Source organism: Apteryx mantelli, chromosome 1 (assembly GCF_036417845.1).
Source record: "Apteryx mantelli isolate bAptMan1 chromosome 1, bAptMan1.hap1, whole genome shotgun sequence".
NCBI lineage: Eukaryota > Metazoa > Chordata > Aves > Apterygiformes > Apterygidae > Apteryx > Apteryx mantelli.
In genome coordinates, this window is record NC_089978.1 from 86,924,333 (window position 1) to 86,941,350 (window position 17,018).

General features: G+C 42.6%; 1 protein-coding gene across 1 annotated transcript in view; it reads left to right on the top strand.

Annotated features, from left to right (window-relative positions):
* Positions 1–17,018, top strand: part of NHS (NHS actin remodeling regulator) — a 270,879-nt gene that overhangs the window by 242,639 nt on the left and 11,222 nt on the right. The window contains exons 2-5 of the mRNA XM_067297037.1: positions 1,230–1,382; positions 3,505–3,638; positions 12,504–12,566; positions 14,822–15,014. Coding sequence (XP_067153138.1) covers positions 1,230–1,382; positions 3,505–3,638; positions 12,504–12,566; positions 14,822–15,014 — 543 coding nt within the window. The remainder of the gene's footprint in view (positions 1–1,229; positions 1,383–3,504; positions 3,639–12,503; positions 12,567–14,821; positions 15,015–17,018) is intronic.

Genomic DNA, 17,018 nt, shown 5'->3' on the forward strand with positions numbered 1-17,018 from the left:
TCCACTTTTTGCAGCTCCTCCTGGGTCTCCTTCCAGAGATAGGAGAGACAAAGGAGAACAGGGCCAGGTGCACTGTGCTGCCTGGGGAAGATGAGGGGAAGGGAGAGGAACGTGTTTCCCGTGGGGAAAACTAACCCAAAACACGCTGGCTCTCTGGCTCCTCAGCTGGGCTGGGAGACCCCTACAAGTTACCTCCGTCTTTTCTTCTGGCGATGAGAGTCTTCCTGAATCATTTTTGTGCTGGCCTGTAAGCAAAACAGAGCAACTCCTTAGCTTTACAAGAGACCTGAGTGGCCAAGAAGGAGATGCTCAGAGACCCTCGGTGTTGAAGCCTGCAGAAGGAGGAACAAGCCCAGCGCTAGAGCTGGGAACGCACAAAGTATGTCGCTGCTTCTTGCGGGCCACCGGCACAGCAGGGCAAGTCTGCTCTCTGCCACCATGCCAGGGCTCTGGACTTCCCGACTGTGGAGTTATGTATTTTCTCCCTTGTAAAACTAGTTACTGAATACACTGAAATTAAACTCATCTCTCCTGAGTCCCTGTAGTTCCCGAGGAATTTTCTCCTTCCTTAAATGGACTTAGTTCATGTAACTTTCCCAGGAAGTCTCTCAAGATTCTCTCTAGAGGAACTGAAGTTTTTCTGTGCCTCAAAAATCCCTGTCTCCTAAGAGAACCTCTTTTGATAGGCTACAGTTAAAGTCGCTCAGCAGGATGGCCAGTTAATCTCTGTCTTTATGCACTGGAAGGCAATGAGCTAGCAGACCATGCCATAAATTAATAAAGTACAGCATAATGTAGTGAGATAGCAGATTGGCAGTGAGACTGGGTAGCTGGTAGTGATCCTGGGCAACCGGGGGCTCCATTCCTCTCTGCCGTGGCTCTAGATGTTACCATGCGAACATTGCTTAGCTTTTTTGTGTTTTCATTTAGCCATTTATAAAATTATTATCCCTTAGTCCATGCATTTAATGTCGATATAATATTGCACCTACTTCCCTCCTTACAGCCATTTGTGATCAGGCAAAAAGGCGTTCTCTAAATGCACTGCAGTATTCTGTAGTACAGACACACCGGGAAGATAATGGTCACTGTTATTTGGTGGGAGGAGAGGTAACATCTCCAGTGCTCATTCTTGCTACTTCTGCTCCAAGTGAGATCCTTTGCTCTTTAGCTAAATTGATATAACAGAGGCTCAAAGTCTTATCTTGGGTTTTGTTTTCATTCTACAGCTGTCTCCAACCTGGATGTAGAGAGCAAACTGAGTGTCTATTACCGAGCACCTTGGCATCAGCAAAGAAATATTTTCCTCCCCTCCACGAGGCCGCCGTGTGTGGAGGAGCTGCACCACCACGCCAAGCAGAACCTGCGAGCCTTGCGCAGAGGTAGGCGCTCGCGCACGCTCGGGCTCTGCTGCCACGCAAACCTGAGGCCTCACCGCACTCCCCTGAAGGCAGCAAAGGGGTACTCAGGCACATGGGTAGGGCTGAGGGCACTGGTCTCCACAGGGACTTAGGCACTCAGTCTAGCAAATCAAGCTGAGGAAAGAAGCAGTACAAAAGGCTTATGCCCTCTTTGGCTCATTTATGATTGCTAGAGTAGAGCTGAAAAGGACTTTTTACTTTTTCATTTTATCTTCTACTTTCACATTTTTTTCTATTAAGAAAACAAACAAAATAAAAATCCATAGAAATACTAAGTGAGTTAATTCTGGTTTTCCAGAGCTCTTCTGGAAACCTTCCTGGACATGTCTGAATGGTATATGTGAGCAAATTCACACAACTACCCCAAAAGGATCGAGGCACTGCGTGTTTTGACAGGGACATCTTGTCTCCCTGTGCTAAACAGATGTTAAATGATGCCTCAGTTCCAGGGCAGATAAGACTTGACTTCCCAAGGGCTAAAACTGGAAGCCCAGTGGCATTAGAGAGACTCCACAGAAACTGAGATGTCTGCATGGGGTTTACAAGCATCATACAGGTCCTGGAGGAGACTTGTATCCTTCAAGGGTGGCAACTGAAAGCCAGATGTGATACCCCAGGTAGTTTGATCTAGCAGCTCTCCTCTCTCCAGGCTAGGGAACACCTCCTAATACTGCATAACAAACTTGGGACCTGTAGCCTCAAAAAGTATAACGTGATGCAAGGAGGGAGTGGGAGCAAGCAAGGTCTCCTGGATCCCTGCCATAAAGGGAATTTACTAGGTGAAAATGTCTGGATGATCCTCAAATAGCATACTACAGGGAAGACTGAAGGTGGGGAAAGGTTAGCTTTCACTGGCAATCTAGCCGAGGGAAAAGTTTTAAAAGGAAGTAAGTAAAAGCAAGCAAACAATCCTTTCTTTCTTCTGTGTAATAAAGAAGGAGAAAATCCATGCTGGTCACCTTTAAAATGTTCAGCAGCAGCCTCCTGTGTTGGAGGTGTTTTGCATCAACAGCTATCATTTTCTTGCTCATTTATTACTATTACTAGGTTATCATAATAATCAATTACTTGGATCTGTGCAGCATCTGTTAGCTGGATAAAATGTTCCAATTAATTACCACATTTGAATCTCTCTGCAGATTTTAACTCAGAAACACACTGTAGGTGCAGTATGTCTTCATAGCACTGCAAAGAGCCATAAAGAGGAATTGCAGTCATGGTAGTGTTAAAAATAGAACAGAATTTGACTTTTCTGTTCTTAGTGGATCTGCTTTGCAATTGTCCCAGCGGCAGGCTGATCTCCGTCTGCCATCTTGTGGGCAGGAGAAATCCTGACACCGACTCGGGAAGGCAGCTGACAGAAAAGGCCTAATCATTTTAAAGTAACAAATCACAGTTTTGGCAACTTCCCATCCTCCATATTTACTGGCAGCTAGGCAAATTCAGCAGGCAGTTTGTCCTGTGTTGCTTTATTTTATTTTCTAAATGATTGCATATTTTGGAGAGAAGTTATGTTCTGAAATTTACCCTAAACGTGTTTATTGTGTCTCACCTATTTCTTCTATCAGAATTTCATTATCTCTTTATCTGTTTAACCAGAAGTAGTTCTGTACAAGGAGCTGCCACAGCAGCAGCCTTCAAGATGCCAAGCTAGCATGCGGGACCTGGTGTGGCTGTGCAGCCGAGCAAGGAAATCCTACCTGGGACTGTGTTTCCTTCTTTCCCCTCAGAGGGGTATATTTTATACTGTTTATTGTTATTAAGTGCAGATCTTAATGTATATCTCGATGTTTCAAGGCAACACGAGCTGCATGTTTCCATTGGAAATCAGATCTCGGGCCCAAGCACTTAGAAGTTAGACACTAGGAATGAAGGGTAAAGCCCCATTGGGGGAGAATTCAGCTTCAATACGCACGCTGCAGTGTATTCCATAAACATTGCATTTCCAGGGGCCTGGGAGTCCAGGCTATGCTCCTCCCCTTCAGCTACAACAACAATAATAAGTAATGTCAGTGAAGAAGAGGAGGAACTTCATCACTGGATTCTACATCCTATTCATGTCTCAATTTCTTCTCCAAAACAGAGCATCGAAACCGATGTGAGAGCAGAGAGCAAAAAGTCCAAGGCTCCATCTCTGTGGTGGCTCCTCCTTTTCCTCCCTTCCCTGCAATCTGCAGTCAAAAGAGGCAAGCAATAAAGGACCGGCACTTGCTACCAGTAAGTCTTTTCTTTGCGCTACAGCTCTCACATACGAACATATTATTAGCATTACGGGACCTAAGTCTGACAGTGGTTCGCAATATCCCAGCAAGTTCTTGCAGGTACAACGCAGTTGACATAAACGACTGATCAGTAAAGTTACTCAGGTAACAGTTTCCAGCAGCAAGCTCCAGGGTGGGTTTCCCCTAAGAAACCTCTCATTTTTCATGTGTGGCCAGCAGACAGACACTCTCAGTCATTTGTACACCAATCCATAGTCCTTTGTATTCTTCAGTCCTGCTTAATGTAGCACATCCAGGAAGGAATCCTGTAATTTCAGCCCTGGAATTATCACTGCTAAGAGCCAAGAATTCAAGGGCTTTGACTAATGGCTTGAGGCTCCTCCGGCTGCAGATGGGCTCGGCAGCACTTCTCCAGCCACGAGGAACCACTGTTTCCACATAGGGGTAATGGCCTTATTGTGCAGTGTCCACTTCCATGCAACTTTTTCAGATTCTGCATTTCTCACAAATGTCTTTGCGCCGGCCAAGTGGAAACTCCAACTGAAGATCTGATCCTGTATGTCTGTGCTGACTTGCCACTGCTGCACTAATTTGAATCAAATTAGTATTGACTAAGTGATATTCACCACTATTAAAGGAAATACACCCAGATACAAAATTTAACTCAATTGTGTCCCTAATTCTCACTGGTTTCAGTAGGACTTTGGTCCTCTGTGGATCTGGGTGTTTGATCTATAAAAGCTTCTCTGTAGCTAAATTCTCCCCTGTGCTAAGATTCATTCCATTCCTTAAATCCCATTTAAACTCCGCAGGTCAGACCTGAATTTGACTTAAGTGATGCATATGCCTTATGGCAGCCCTCAGCATAAGGATAGATCTATCCTCCATGTGCAGGTTCAAATCTACAGAAATGCTACAGCCATGAGCACATTATAAATGTGTAGCTACTGAATAGCCACCTACTTATCTTAAAAATCCAAATACTTTCATCCTAATCCATTATATTAATGACACAGAAATGCTGTAATGGTAAAGGAGTCACAGTGTAAAGCACCTGTCCAGGAACTAAACCTTCAGCTAGTCCATATAAAGTTTTGCTTCTCCTTGGAAAGCATGAAGTGCTTGATAAGATTTGGATTAGTTTGACTGTTCTGGTTTTTTGGCTGCTTATCTGGATAATTTCAAGGAAAGCATCACCTGTGAGCCTTGAACTGATAAAATTTTTAGGCCTTATGAATCAATTGAAAAAAGGTGTTCTGGGATTAACAGACAGCATAGAAAAGAGTAGGAAGGCATAAAGGAGAAACAGGCTTCCTTTCTTTTGTAACGGATTACCAAAGATAGTGCTGTTGTAGGGTCATTGAAAGGTAAGGGAGAGATGATCCCAGGTTATGCTCCAGAACAGGTTACAAATAATAGTTTGGACAATATACAGAACATACAGCTCTCTTTGTTAGTATCAGATGGGAGCAAGGCATGTCTTTTGAATTTGCATACTTAGTGGTGAAAGGCCTGAGTCTTTGCTGTGTTTGGAAAACAACCAATGCATTTGCAACATTACTTCCATCTGTAACACAAAATAATAATAGTGAGCAACCCTTTGAGTCCTGTATCAGTTGGCAAAATTAAGTCATGCTGAATACAGACTTCTTGGCTTTACCAACAAGTCCACCTTTTTCTTTTCAAGAGAGAAAATATGAAGCTTTGTGCCCACATTTTTTGGAAGCTGATCAGGTTCAGTGTTCCCCTAAGGAGGAGCAAGTGAGAGTTACTTGGAGGTTGCAATCCGATTGATTTCAAGCCACCTGGCAATGTTCTTCTTTAGGAATTACAACTACTTCAAGGCTAGAGTACTCCAAAGTGCCTTGACCCACTTTTCTGGAGAACCCATTGTTCACGGGGCATATGTCTAAAGGGAGAATAAGACAAGATGAAACTGCACATGAATGCTCTGTCTGGTGAAGGGTTAATCAGAGATTTTTAAAAGATACTGCAGTCGTTAATACCTAGGTGATATTGTGCCAGTCTTCATGAGTTAATGATATCGTTACAAGAGAAGGTTGAAGTTGCTGATACTGGCTAGCTTGCCTCTTCAGCGTAAGCATCTGCAAATATACATATCCTTCAGGGGCTGTTGATTATGTTTGATATCTGATGCTAGTTGATTGCATTGTCTATTCGTCAATGAACTGAAGATGTTAAATTCCACAACAATTTTTATTCATGGAAGAGCATTCTCTTCTGTATTCCCCTTTTCTGATGCATTGCAAAGGTGCTGGTGAAAGGAATACTAAACAACAATAAAAGTCACTTTTGGTGCGTCTTGTAAATTGGGAAAGTAATCAACTTTCCCAGCTAGGAAATTTTAAAAAGTTACAGGATCTGAGTTTTCCAAACTGGCCGCCCAAGTTCAAGCATACATTAAGGCATTAAAAAAAGTGGCTTGATTTTGAAAAAACTTAAACTACCTCTGTGAGAACTGTGAGAACTGAAAGCTACTGAAAACCAGGTCACTTGTGTCTGGCCCAACACAGGCTTCCAGGCTGGTTTTTTTTTTTGCTACAGTTAGGTGGCTATCATCAGCTTTTCCAAAGATCCTGCATTTTTTTAGTAACAACAGAGAACTCAACCGTAACGGATAAGATTCACTTTTAAGCATGACTATTTGTACAGGGAGGAAGATGCCAAAGCGCCACAATTTCCAAGAAAGACTGAATGAAATCATAATCCAAAATGACTAATAGCAGCGTAAGGGGTTCAAGAAGGCCATTTTGGACTGTTTCATCACAAGATCACTTTGTCATGGAGAGGAAGCAGAGAACTGCTACTGCAAACTACTGCATGTCATAGGATCTTTTGTATCCCAGACAAGAAATGTTTGGAGTTAGCTTTACAGTCTAGGCTTGTTATAGGAACAGCCCTGCTTTGTCTGATGAAAGGTCCACTTAGCCCAGAGGCCAGCAGAGGATCCTTCAGGAAACAGGGGCATTACGGAGTGAACCTTCCCATGATTTATCCTTCCACTTTAATGCAGTAATTGGTTACAGAGCTCCTGAGCCAGAAATCAGATACAGAATAATAGCCACAGAGAAACCAGTCTGCCCTTAATTTGTCTAATCCATTTTTTTTAGCAAATTTATACCTTTAGCCTCAACAGCATCCTGTGACAGTGACTTCAACTATCTGAATGAAAATGTATCTTTAGTTTGTTTTAAACCTGATGCCTTATAATTTCATTGGATGCTTTCTAGTTCTTAGACTGTGAGAAACAGTGAATAATGTTTCCTCATTCACTTTCTCCATACCTGTTTCTGCAGGCATGATTTTACTTTCCTAGCCATCCCAGTCATTCATTTTCCAAGCTGAAAAACTCCAGCCCACTTAGTCTCTCTGTGCGCAGAAGACATATACAACCAAACAGATTTATAAATATCATTCATTCAGCCACTTTTGCCAATGAAGAAAACAAAGCATAATCTGAGGAATGTGCAGACTTGTGAAAATAAGAGAAATATTCCTTACGCATGTTCCCATGACAACCTTGCTTGTAATACTGCTGAGGCCAGTCATTGAGCATGAAGATGCTGTGTCATTCTAATGGCCCTACAGACTTCTGTTTCATATTCTTCACATTTTTCCTTTCTCTGGTTTTCTCAAGTCTTTCCAGTGAAGCTCCAAAAGCCCAGCGCTCAGCTTCAGAATTCAGATGTCATGGGAACACGCTTTCTCCCAAACCTCCTGGCAGGGCCGTTGTAATAAAATAAGGGAGATGAGCAAGGCACCTATAATACTTGGAAACTCACATTCACAATTGCACAAAGTTCAGTATCAGTTTCTTTGTAATTAGAATCCAGGCCAGATTTAAGGGCGAAGAAGCAGGAGGCTTCTGTTTTCCAGGCAGGTTTTGCCTCTCCCTGAGGCTTGGAGGAAATGTGAAATGGAAAGAAGCCATCAGGTTATTTATTCCATCTCCCTGCCATTTCAGAAATACTCCCTGTGGTCTGTCTTAGAATGCTTTGCCCAGCAACGGGAAAGGCGATTGCACATACTAACTTGCCCACAATTTTGTGTTGAAGCCGTACCCAACCTCAGCAAAGAATGACTGAGTTAAGAGCCAGGTATTATTTGGGCTATGCATTTTCTGTGTGCAAATCCTGCCTGTTGTTCTTTAAAAATAAAAGCTATCTGATGTAATTCATCAGAATGAACTTGCATAGTACCATGTGCGCAATAAGCATAATACCTACTATCCTGTATTATAGGATTTTTATTTTGTGGCTTCAGCTGCTGGAATGCCATGTGTGATATGACTTCTGTCAGAAAACAAGTCTTATTTTTTCTTTACCTCATCAAAACATTGGAGCAGCCCATTAATCATTAAAGGATTGTCAGTACTTTTAACCGATCGCATTTGTGATGCTCCAAAATAAAATGAAACACCCACAGCATAAAACACAAACTTGAGGAGAGTGAAGCATATGAAAATATAAATGTTGAGAGTAGGTAGGCCTGCAGAAATGTGTTTTGCAGCAGAAATAGCATAGTCAGAAGTATTCCTTTGTTTTCTCTTCCAGTGTTAGTTGACTGCAAAAGAAAGATGCTGTACAGGCATGAATGTTAATATCTAACTAAAGTAGTGAACTGTGCCCTGAAAACACTGGAAAGCTGCTCACCTTTTATTAGCATTTCTTTTTCTTTTAGCAGACCTTTAATTTTTCTCACATTTCAGTCAATGCCTTTTTCCTGAGCTCCTGCGAGTTGATGAAGTAGCATTTTACAGGTAGAGAAACTGAGTCAGGGAGGTTTCACCCAGGGCCACAGAAGGAGTCAGTATTAGACTGGGGCGATCCTGGAATTAAACACTAGTTCACATTTATTCTGCATGTTACCTTTCCAATATACGAATGATTGTTTTCAAATGTAAAGTCAGGATGTACTGCTAATGAGGACATATTATTTCTGTGTTCAGTTTGGGTGAAAGCTTCCTGCAGGTGTTCTGTTCACTGCTAGAAATAAGCTATATATGAAGCTTACTGATGCTTAAGCTATATGTTAATGCGGTGCTCAGGGGGAATAACACCCACTTTATTCCTAAGGTCATCCTAGGAAGGATATTCTCTCCACCCATTGCTATAGGAGCCTGAAGTTATAAATAATATTGATCCCGCATGCCTGTCTCTTAGCTGTGACTTTTAGGCAGCAGGAGTAAAAAAATAATCCTCTAGAGAATACAGATGTGTTGTTAGCCAGCGCCTCCCCTCATCAAGGCTTTGTCGGCTCCTCCAGCTTAAACCTGGTGCTGCAGGGCCAGTGAGTCAGCCACCAAGATTTCCTGTGAGATAACATGCTGGTACATAGTCAGCACAGGTTTTAAGCTAATGCTGAGGGGGATGGGGAAGGAATCGACTCCACCAGGTCTAAATCAGATGAACATGTTGAGGATAAATGCTTATAGCTCTTGAAAACACTCTGGGTTTCTCAAAACCTCTTTAATTATCGGAAGAAAAATTATTACTTCATTCTTGGTTTTATGTTTTTCCCCTCGCCTTTGCACTGTGTTCATTACATGCTGTGCACTAACTTTGAAATCAAGGTATTTCCTGTAACACTATCACTATAAGTAAAGCAGGCTGGGTACATGATCTAACTGGAAGGATGCTTCTTGCACTAGCCTTCCTTTATAACTTATAAGATCCTGAACAGGGGCATCTCAAAGCATTGCGGGTGGAAAAGAGGGAATTAAGTGCTATTTTTGTACTGTTATTGGCCCGTTCATTTCCTCCTGATCCCAGTTCTGGGACAATAAATGGGGTTGGCCTATAAATTTCCAGGCTGGCAAGTTTGTGCCTGCAAAATTGCTTGTCACTGCACTGATGGGGTTTAAGATTTTCATTAGCTAAAAGGGTGATTCATGTGTCCTGACTTAAGTATCTGCAAGTAACCCTAGACTCCTCTTAAAATCACTGGGGAGAGTATTCAGAAGTGATTCATCTCACCCCAAGCTAGCTGCTGAAGGAAGGGAAGCTGAATTGCTCAGTGGCAATGTCTCTTGTTGTTTCTGTATAGAGGGAGCCTAACTGAGTAGCTCAGACTTAGACATCTGACTTTTTTGTTGCAGTGCACAGAAAACAAAGACTTTACCATTGAAGAGATGCAGAGCACAGAGAAATCAGATCATGTGCATATGCAACTAAGATTTTTACTGCAAAGCAAAGTTTCAAGAGCATTTCCAATGACACCTCTGCAACTGAAGCTGATGGGATAGTTTAGACAAATAAAGATGCTCTCATTTGTCAGTGACTGCAGAATAAATCCCTATTCAAGCAATTATACACCAGTTTGATTTCAAAGCAATCATAGCCCATTAAAGAAAATGCCTTTTTAAAGTATTCTGGTTTTGTATTTAACAGATTGATTATCACCGTTACTGTTTGCCAAGTACACTCACATAAAAGAAATTCACTTTGAAAACTGCCTAACTGCAGATTTGCCCATCAGACCATAACAGCCTTGGGTATATAATAATAATTTCTTGCTTAATTATGTGTTTACTCAAGACATTTAGAGATATTCTGGTCTTCTGAGTTGAATGAGAACATTTAAAGAAAAGCAGATCTCTCCCTTCCCCAGCTAGGAGCTGTTTCAGTGATGACACTGCTGCTATAATCGAAAGGGACTCAGCTGCCACTGTGTTGGGCACCATGTAGGAACAGGCAGTAGGAGACCTCAGGGACCCCTTGGTGCCATAGCGATGGCACAGGCATTTTCAGGAGCACCACTGTGACAGTAGGAGGGGAAATTTTGCCTGTAAGCTACATTTCGGACCTGCCTCCATTTTTGTCCAACCTCTTCTTAATACTTCTCTACCGTTCTCTGTCCCTATGGCAGAGTGAAGAAGGGGCACTCATCAGCCCTTGATTTTCCTAGTTTTTATTGCTATTCATGTTGAGAAGCAGGTGAGACTCCAACCTAGGAAGTTTGTCCTGCTGTGCTTAAATAGAGATGTGAGATTTTGGCACATTAAATAATCTCTTTGGGTCCATGTATGCTTTCTCAGAGGAGTCAGAAAGGCAGCGGCGCTCTGGGGCAGATACAATAACCCTGCACCAACAGTACATAGAGTCAGCTTTTGTATCAGCTGTAGCCTCTGCTAGTCTCCCCACAGCCAAAGCTGAGCTCCCCACAGTTTGTCCAGGGCAGGTTTGCCCATGGGCGGCTCGTGCATCTACCTGTGCTCAGAGCTTGGGGGCAGGAGGTCCCTCCTCACCTCCTTCTTCTTGTGCACTGACCAGTACCACCGTGGTCCTCTGTGTAACGCTTAAAAGATGTAGAAGATTTTTTGTATCCTGAACTCCATCACCTCAGCAGCATCTGTCTCCACCAGGCTCAACTCTCTGCAGAGATCCTCTGACACCTTCCATGGGGAAGCTGAATTTCAGTGCAAAAACTGATCCTTTTAACTGTGGTAAATCTGCTCAGAGCATGTTACTGTAAACCGCACCAGAAGGTGAAGGGTGAAATCATCCTTGTGTATCTGAAGAGTAGGCTTAAATTGTTGATGTATGCATTATCTCTGCACCTGTTGTTGCACTAATGGGAGTGTTTGTCCTGAGACAAGGACCTTGTTCCAGCTTAGAATTGGATTTGCAGTAACGTGTCTGGCCTGCTAGAAATGTTATCTGGGAGCAATCCTTTTTTATTTTCTCCCTCTGCTCTCCTGTAAGGCTTATGGACAGCTCGTTTGGAGGCTTCGCTTGGTTTTAGTCCTGTACATGGGACCAGGGAAAAGCTGGAAGTGTTGTGTGTCTCAAAATAGAGTAGGACGAGACTAAGAATTAGTTCTTTGGAGCCTCAGCACGACTTTTTTTTTTTTTTTTTTTTTTTTTTGAGAGGGGACCATACAACACAAAGTCATTCAAACTGAGGTCTGTGGTTTATCCATCAGAGTGGTGGTGATGATGATTAGGAGGAAAATGATCATGGGTCTACTAACTAGCACGAGGGGAGCCACAGATAACACCCCCAGCCCACCAGGAACACTTGCTACACCATTTCAGTGCTATCAACAGTCATGTTTTCTTTATCCTTTTTATTTAGTTTCAGAAAAGGTCGTTCTTCACTCATAGGTTTTGAAAGCAGGAGGTTACAACATACAAAACAGAGTTCCCAACATAAAAGGACTTCAGAGCTCCAGGGAGTGAGTGAGACTTAGGACATTCTGGGCATCTTTCTTTATCCTTTCAAGCGTTATAAAAAGATACAAAAAGCCAATTGGCTGTTGTCATCCTGACACAATGATTGCAACCTTAGCAGTTGAAATGATAAAATCAGAAACCCTTAACAATCAGCCTATTTGATAAATCATCCTCAAGACTAGCCTTATTTACATCCATTGTTTAACTGGATCAGGCAACAGATTTCCTTACATTATGAAACAGATCTTTGATAATGTAATTGGATAAGGGCCTTGCACTGATTTGGCTTCAGTCAGTATGCAGTTCAAGTTCCCCCAAATGGCATCCCCACAAGGCATTTTTAGGACAACTTAAGCATGTCCATACAAGGAGGTTGAACCAATTTCACAGCAGTTGTGTCTAATCTGAGTAAGCAAGATCAGCACAGACGTCACATGGGTCCAGACATCTCTGTAGGCACAGTTGCATGAGATGGGGCTGCATTTGTAAAGAAGTAGTCTGTTCTGGGGAACAAACCAATCAATTGGAAATAGAGGTGAAAATCTCAGCTTGTTTTGCCTCTGATGCTAGTTTGTTTAGGTGAAAATGATGTGCTTTGACCAGAAACATTTTGTGTATATTTTTAATTTAATTTAATTTTTCTTTTTTACATTTCACATTTATAGTTTAACAGCACCCGCTCGCCCTCCCCAATTGAGTGTTGCCACATGACCCCATGGAGTAGAAAGGTACTGGAAAAACAAGCATTCCTCAATTAACAGCCCTGTCTCACTCTTCTCCCTTCCAGATCCTAACCCTTCCTCTTGCTTGCTTTTCACTTGCTAACTTTACTGCGCCATGTTGAAAAGAAGCCTTTTGTTTTCTCATGTCAATAAGGCACAATAATGACTTTTTTTTTTCACTCCTTCTTTCATTCTTCATCTTGGATCAGTTTCAGGAGCTCATGGCCACAAGGCCACCTCCTCCTATTGCCTCTTTTTAAAGGCCTGAACCAGGGCAGACCCTGAAGCGTTAGCAATTGCATTTCCTTTTCTTGCGATGTTTTTGCCAAACCGCCTGCCTGCCTGCTTTTTTTTTCTTTTTCTTTTTCTTTTTTTCCGAAGGGTAAGAAATGGTTCAGAGGATGCCGGCACGAAAGCCTGTATTTATTCTCTGGAAAGTTGCTAATCCCATTGTTCGCTGGAGAGGAGCTCTGGCAGGCAGGTCACTGCGCCCGCTTTGTCCAGCCGCCCATTGTTATTCAGGAAGAAATCAGCAGCAAATGCAGGCTCTCCGTGTGTGTGTGTGTGTGTGTGTGTGTGTGTGTGTGTGTGTCTGCGTGTGTCTCTGCGCATATGTGCGGGGTTTTTGTTTTGTTTTTTTTTTTTTGCGTGCATGCATCAAACTTTTTGGGGGGGGAGTTACCTAGGAGACAAAGTCTTTTGTGCTTGAAGTTTATATGAGCTATTCACGTCTGCTGGGGATCGGCACAAAAGCTGCAGAGAGAGAAAGAAGGCTGCAATGTTTCACTAAAATCGTGTGTGGGAATAAAGGGGTTTTTGCGGTGCAGGGGGAGCAGGAAGCATCTGTTCTCTTGGGTTTGGGGGTGCTCCCGAAGGCGACGCTGACCAGGTAAGCGAGCGTCCTCCAACAGTTTAAATAGTAGCTGCTGCGTTAAGATCTGGTTTGTAACTGCTGCTTGGCAAGCTTGAGCCGGTGAATTCCCGCAGGATTTGTGCGAACTCTGCAAGGAGGAATGGCAGAAGTACAGTGGCAGCCCGGGTGGGAGCGTGCGCTGGTAAACAACTGCCTGCTAAGCACCGTCCCCAAGAGGGGCCGAGCGGGATTTGGTCTTAACAGTGTTCGCTACCGAAACGCAAACGGGCAAATAAAGTGTAAACAGCAGTCAAGAGGGAGAACCCTAGTAGTTAAGCAGCTGGGACTTCAGGACTGAAAAGAAAACCAGCCTGAAAGGTATTGCACTTTATTTTTAAAAAAGAGGCAGGCAGACTTCCCAGGCCAGCTGAGGAAATGTCAGGGCTTGTAGACAAATGTATTAGCTGAAAAAGGGAGGAAAATTAGGCAGACAAAAGGTAAGTGTTTCTCCCCTCCATCCCTTCCAAACAAAATGGAAACTTCTTTCTACAAAGAGACTTCAAAACATGAGTTGACAGCTAGATACCACATGAAAAAGTGCTTATTTCTCTCTCACTAGATGAAATTGTAACAGTTTTGCAGGACAGGGTATTGTTTGGGGATTTAATATTGCTTCTAAAACAAAACAAAACACCTGTGTTTCTTCTGCACAGTTTACTTCCCTGTTTCTTTACCTTCAGTGTCCAGTGCTTTTGGTAGCAAGTTCCAAGTATTTGCATGGTTTCTAAATAATTCTTTGCACTTCTGGTGACGGCTAATCTTCTCTCTGGCCAATATCCTTCTGACGCCAACACTCTCAACACCTGCTACTTCCAACTTTATAGTTGTTGTTTTTCTGTACCTTTTTTCTGGTCATACCCTTAGTTTGATAAAATGAAATGCAAAGGATTTGCTGAAGTGTGGATGGATCTTTTCGAAGCGTTCAGCCTTCTGATGCTTATCCTCAAATGAATGTTTATATGGGGCCAGTTTTCACTAGTAGTCAGCAGACTTGCGTGTTCAAAAGGTTGCGGATGCAAAGGAGGAGTCACGTGTCTAAGGCTGATAGTAGCTGAGTGCATGCTTGAACCAAATACACAAACATGCAGGACATGCCCTTCTGACTGAAAAGATGTCCTGTAAATGTCGCTGTAAATACACTGAATTGTTTCCAGGATGTTGAGGTATTTTTTTCTATTAACTGTATGTTATTTATCCGTGGGAGAATAGCTTGTACTGTTTGACTTCTCTAGAACAACTCTTCATCTCACTCCTGTAATTGATTTCTGATCTGTATGTCTGCTTTGTTTCAAAAGTAACCTTGTATGCCTGAATGGTAAACACTGATTTTGAATGTGTTCATTTGCAGTCCCATCCACCAGCGGACGAAGATACAGATGTCATGTTAGGGCAGAGGCCGAAAAATCCAATACATAATATCCCTTCTACACTGGATAAACAAACCAATTGGAGTAAAGCACTACCTCTGCCAACTCCAGAGGAGAAAATGAAACAAGATGCCCAAGTGATTTCTTCTTGCATTATCCCCATCAATGTAACTGGTACAAATCTCTTCTATTTATTTTTGTATTTATTGCATGGTTCAAGGGAGGTCAAGTACTTACTTTGTTTAATTTATTTCAAGTCACTGGATTTTACAGTCTGTGGGCAAAGACTTTTGCTTGAGGCTTTAGACTATAGAAGACAGTGGGCTAAATGCATGCAACCCCTCATGCATGTTCGCTGAAGTCACTGAAGCTATATGTAGGGTTAATTTGGCCCATAGCTGTTGAATCCTGTTGTACAGTGTAACATAACACTGGTTCCCTGTATAAGCAATGTACTTTTGTTGTGCATATAACATAGAGCCTGTATTTCCAAAGACCTCAAATAACTTTTTGAATGTAGCCAACTGAAATAATGCAGAAAGCCACAGAAATTAATCATGTGATTATCATGTGTAGCAGGAGAAGAGAAACTAGAGAATGTAGGCTACTATTTGCAGTGCTTTAAACATGCAAGTCATGACTATGTAGCATGCAAACCATCGCTCTGAGATCTCTTTACGTGCAGCTATGCTGAAGGTATAGTAATGGCATTTTCTTTTATTTATATAACGTTTGGATACATTTTACGAGACTTGTTTGAAGAAGAAATTGTTTATATAAGCACGAGGTATATAACTTATTAAATGTGGTAGATAACTTATTTCCTGAATCAAAAATCAGGCTGTTTTTCTCTTTTTCTCTTTCTCTCTTTCCAGAGGGCTATGGTAAACATAAAGTTTATCTGAGTTTTCCTCAAGAGTATTTTGCACCATATTTTCCTTACTGTAAGAGCATAAAGTGGGCTGGCTTCCACGGTTATCGGCTTGAATGTGAACCGCCAGAAAAAAAAAAAAAGCAGAGAGCTTTCAGTTAGCCTGTAGAGCCACTATTTGCATTTAATCATGTTTTTCTAATAAGGGGGGGGGGGTCATGGCCAGCCGGGGCCAGGCCCCCCTTGAGGCGCAGGGGCTGGGTGAAGCCAATGGCCCCGCGGCCCTGGGTGGGCGCCCAGCGCTGGCCGCGCTGCCACCGAGCGCCCGCCTGGGTGCCCGCGCGGCAGTGGCCAAGGCCGGACACTCCAGGCAGAAATCCTGGCGGAAAGGATGACGAGGGCGGTAGGTTCCCCCCAACCCCGGCAGAGCTGGCGCGGAGGTCCCTCGCTTGCGCCCGTCCTGGCTGCGCCAGTTTTCCCATGCCACGTCCCACGGCTTAGAGGAGAGAGCAGCACTAGGGCTGGGACCAATGCTAACTTGTGCAGTAATAGCGATTTTTGCCTACACTCCACCTGCCCTGCATTGGAACCCAGTTCCCACTGGTCAGTTTTACCCATCAAGAATGGTATGTAATCTTCTGGATGTTTATGTATGTGGTTCATTCTCATTGGCACTAATGGGAATAGTTTGTCCGCGTCACGGCGAGGACGGTGTACCCTCCACCGCTTTCCTCTCAGCGATGACCCCGTGCGTCCGGCACACCAAGCATGTTCAGATAACTCACGGTTGCTGGAGCACCAGCAGTGACGCTGAATGACTTTTGTTTAAAAAAGTTTGCTTTCATTTTTCTTTCTCTTTTTCTTTTTTTTTTAAGCTTCTCCCAACCCTGAGAAATGTTCACTTTTTAAAAATGACTGTTAATGGAGTTTACAGCACTTTTGTTCCGTATTAAAGAAAGTTCTTCCTCTGCTTATTCCAGGGGCATTGGTGGTTACAGGACATCTGTCTGAAGCCTCTATTTCACTGTAGTAGATTTCAAGAAGAACTTTTACAAGAAAGTTACTTTTTAATGTTTTACATTGTTATGTAGTGTAATATGTATGTGTATGTCTGTGTATAATTATATTTTATATAATTATACGCTATAAAAATGGAGATTTTTATCAGGATTTTTTATTTTCATTTTGTTTGGTTTATTTCATTTGTTTTTCTTAAGATTACAAACCACTGTGCCAGCAATCCTTATGTTAGTGTTTTATGGACCTGGCACATTTTTTCCAACCTGTCCCATACCAACTTTAGAGAG